The sequence below is a fragment of the Egretta garzetta genome, unplaced genomic scaffold, assembly GCF_000687185.1.
Source record: "Egretta garzetta isolate BGI_Z169 unplaced genomic scaffold, ASM68718v1 C8574300, whole genome shotgun sequence".
In the NCBI taxonomy this organism is placed as follows: Eukaryota; Metazoa; Chordata; class Aves; order Pelecaniformes; family Ardeidae; genus Egretta; species Egretta garzetta.
In genome coordinates this window covers 1-1,126 of record NW_009269138.1, presented here as the reverse complement: position 1 = coordinate 1,126, position 1,126 = coordinate 1, and the positions used below count along the sequence as shown (strand labels likewise).

At 51.8% G+C, this 1,126-nt stretch overlaps 1 protein-coding gene across 1 annotated transcript; it reads right to left on the bottom strand.

Annotated features, from left to right (window-relative positions):
• Positions 1-7: 7 nt before the first annotated feature.
• LOC104133950 (pancreatic alpha-amylase-like) lies at positions 8-1,121 on the bottom strand (the record flags this gene model as incomplete). The annotated part of the gene is made up of 5 exons (XM_009647424.1): positions 8-105; positions 215-336; positions 557-656; positions 770-892; positions 980-1,121. Coding segments are annotated over 5 exons (585 nt in total), but the record flags the coding sequence as incomplete, so codon positions are not given.
• Positions 1,122-1,126: the final 5 nt, after the last annotated feature.

Genomic DNA, 1,126 nt, shown 5'->3' with positions numbered 1-1,126 from the left:
ATGAAGCCTTTATCACCACGGCCAAAAGCTACTTGATTGCTCCCGTTGTCCCACCAGTTGGAGAAAGGCTGACCGTCCACCACGTTACGGAAGATAACCATGTTCCTGGAAATGCAAGGAACAGCTGTCACCGTGGCGGCAAGAGCTCTAAAGCCACGAGGAACATGAAGCAAAAGCCACTGCTTTTACTTAGGTTTTCTCCACAGCGTCCTACTTTATTTGACGCCAGCGATGCTCACAAACCCAGTCGTTGCCACAGGTAGTGTCGGCGTTGATTGTAACAGGCTTTACTGATCCATCCGAGTGACTTGGTGGTCCAATCCAGTCGTTGACGTCCTGTAATGAAAAAAGAGAGACGTTTACAACTTCCCACTGAAAACACAGAGGGCCTCTCTGCGGAGAAAAGCTAGGATGGAGCATCAGATTTCCACCTGCTAGATCCAACAGGGGACAGAGAAATCACTTAACAAATTCAAATGCACTGGACCGCTTCTCCAGCCCTGTTCCCATCCTCATTCACCGCAATTTTAGCTTCTTTACCTCGTTACAGGCTTACCCGTCCATTTACAAAATATCTTGGCCAGCGAAAACTTGACATCACACGCGTGAAGCCGTACGGATGAGCAAGCATGAAACCAACCGCCATTTTATAAAGCCTGTTCGTTAGACAAAAGAAGTAATGAGACGAGGAAAGAGAAGCCGTGCCAGGGAGCTGATAGGCAAACAAGCAAGAGGAAGGAGCGTCACCCAGACAAGAGCGATCCCTCACCTGGGGTCCCAGAAGGTCAGAATGGAAGCTCCACCGGCCCCGTGCCCCCGCTGGTTGTCGTGATTATCCACAAAGACCAGGGCTCTGTCGGAAGGCACAAAGCCCCAGCCTTCTCCCCAGTTCCTAGCCAAAAACACAAAGCCTTGAAGCCACCCTGCCACCCGGCGCCCCCGGCATACCCCCAGTCACTCACAGGGTCTTCCTCCTCACTTCAAGTAGGCCATCTTTTCTCCGTTCCACTTGCGGATCACTGTCCCCAGTTTTGCACCGTATCTGAACTCTGTCACTCGGCCGTTCCCAAAGTAGTCGCTGCTTTTGATCGGCTCCCCCCCCAGGTCGATTACCTGGTACAGAAAG